Source organism: Cebus imitator, unplaced genomic scaffold (assembly GCF_001604975.1).
Source record: "Cebus imitator isolate Cc_AM_T3 unplaced genomic scaffold, Cebus_imitator-1.0 Scaffold82, whole genome shotgun sequence".
NCBI lineage: Eukaryota > Metazoa > Chordata > Mammalia > Primates > Cebidae > Cebus > Cebus imitator.
In genome coordinates, this window is record NW_016107397.1 from 625,761 (window position 1) to 628,056 (window position 2,296).

The 2,296-nt window shown below is 44.0% G+C and overlaps 1 protein-coding gene across 1 annotated transcript in view; it reads left to right on the forward strand.

The window, feature by feature from the left end:
- Nucleotides 1-2,296, forward strand: part of BCL7B (BAF chromatin remodeling complex subunit BCL7B) — a 21,377-nt gene that overhangs the window by 5,446 nt on the left and 13,635 nt on the right. The window contains exon 2 of the mRNA XM_017533440.2: nucleotides 1,402-1,477. Coding sequence (XP_017388929.1) covers nucleotides 1,402-1,477 — 76 coding nt within the window. The remainder of the gene's footprint in view (nucleotides 1-1,401; nucleotides 1,478-2,296) is intronic.

The following is a 2,296-nucleotide window of genomic DNA, read 5'->3' on the forward strand; positions in this document are numbered from 1 at the left end:
TTTTAAAAAAAATTAAAAAAAAAAAAAAAAACTAGAGTCTCCTTTGTTCTCTGTCCTCCACACATTTATTTGCAGACCTGGAAGCACATTGAAGGCACTCTGTGGGCAAGCTGAGAACAATAGCATTCGAATCTGCTGTAGGTAGTTGGGGGTCCTTAGTGATTTAGAGAGTGACCTTGGGCAAGACTTTTATATCTTTTATCTGTTTGCTTATTTTGTGTGTGTAGTGGACTGATAAACTCTGCCGTTTTTACCCCTTTGGAACATAGCAAGAGACAAAAGGATTTCTACACAGCTTTGAATTTCAAAGTTGAAATTGAAAAATTTCTTAAGACTAATTTTCTCTTTCTTTATGCAGTCTTAATAACCCAGAAAGGGAACGGGTCCTAACATTTCACACCCCCCATGCCCTACCCCCAGCAGCAGGTGTCTGTCTCTCCTGGGATTGTTTTTCTCTTGGAGGGACCCTTAAATGGAGACAGGAGCCTGGTGTGGTGACTGATGCCTGTAATCCAAGCATTTTGGGAGGCCAAGGTGAGTAAATCGCTTGAGGCCAAGAGTTCAAGACCAGCATGGGCAACAAAGAGAGAACCCATCTCTACAAAAAATAAAAAATTGGCTGGGTGTGGTGACGTGCACCTCTAGTCCCAGCTACTCGAGAGGCTGAGGTGGAAGGATTACTCCAGGAGGTCGAGCCTGCAGTGAATTACGATTGTGCCACTGCAGTCCAGCCAGGGAGGCAGAATGAGATCCTATCTCAAAAAAACAAAAATAAATGTAATTGAACTCGTACATTTGGTAAAGAGAAAAGCACACGGAGTAACTCATGTGCAAGTAAAAAGGAATATGGTGCTGTATGTGTGTGCTACCTTCCAGGCTGTGTCCCACATCTTTTTATTTTTTGAGACAGACACTCTTGCCCAGGCTGGAGTGCAGTGGCACCATCTCAGTTCACTGCAACCTCTGCCTCCTGGGCTCAAGCAATTCTCCCACTTTAGCCTCCTGAGGAGCTGGGATTACAGGTACACATCACCACGCCCAGCTACTTTTCACCATGTTGGCCAGGCTGGTCTCAAACTCCTGGACTCAAGCGATCCACCTGCTTGGGTGTCCCGAAGTGCTGGGGTTACAGGTGTGAGCCACTGCACCTGGCCTGTATTTTTTTTAGAGATGAGGTCTTGCCAAATTGCCCAGGCCGTTTTCAAAACTCCTAAGCTTGAGTGATCCTCCTGCCTCAGCCTCCCAGAGTGCTGGGATTACAGGTGTGAGCTACCATACCCCACCAAGAGGAAGTTCAGAAGGATTCCAGATTGAAGGAATGATCTGCTGAGAGGTAGAAAAGCACAAATGATAAACAGAAAACCATTGCTTTATTGATTCTAAGAAGTGTCTTTCTTTTAGGGAGAAAAAGTGGGTGACTGTGGGTGACACGTCCCTCAGGATATTTAAGTGGGTTCCTGTGACAGACAGCAAGGAGGTAAGTGTGGAAGAAAATTACAACATCAAAAAGGTACCGTTTTCTTTATTTCTTTATTTGATTGCCTCTTCATTAAAGGAATTTATTTCCCTAGAATTGAGCAGAAAATACTTCAAGGCCCTCCTGTTACTGGTCCATGCAAGGCCTCTCTTTATTATTTTCTTTCTTTATTCCTTTCCCTTAACCCAAGCCTCTTTTCCAGGGCTTGACAAACTACAGCCCTGGCATATTCCTTGTGTTTGTCACTGTAGTTCTATTAGAATATAACTGGTCAGGTGCAATGGCTCATGCCTGTGATCCCAGCACTTTGGGAGGCCGAGGCGGACAGATCACTTGAGGTCAGGAGTTCAAGAGCAGCCTGACCAAAATAATGAAACCCTGTCTCTATTAAAAATACAAAGAATTAGCTGGGCATAGTGGTGCGTGCCTGTAATCCCAGCTACTTGGGAGGCTGAGGCAGGAAGAATTATTTGAACCTGGGAGGCAGAGATTGGGGTCAGCCGAGATTGCGCCACTGCACACCAGCCTGGGTGACAGTGTAAGACTCCATCTCAGAAAAAAAGAACATAACTCATAACTATACCCACTGATTTTCTTATTGTCTGTGCTGCTTTTTAATTATAATGGCAGATTGAGTGGTTGCCATAAGGCCCATGAAACCTAAAGTATTTATGATCTGGCCCTTTAAGAAAAAGTTTGCTGATATTTGCTCTTATGCAATTAGCCCCCTCACTGTAGTGCGTGTGTCATATGCATATATATCTTTCTGTCTGATTCTGATGTAGGCCTTTGTATTTGGGTACCTGCATTTTTTTTTTT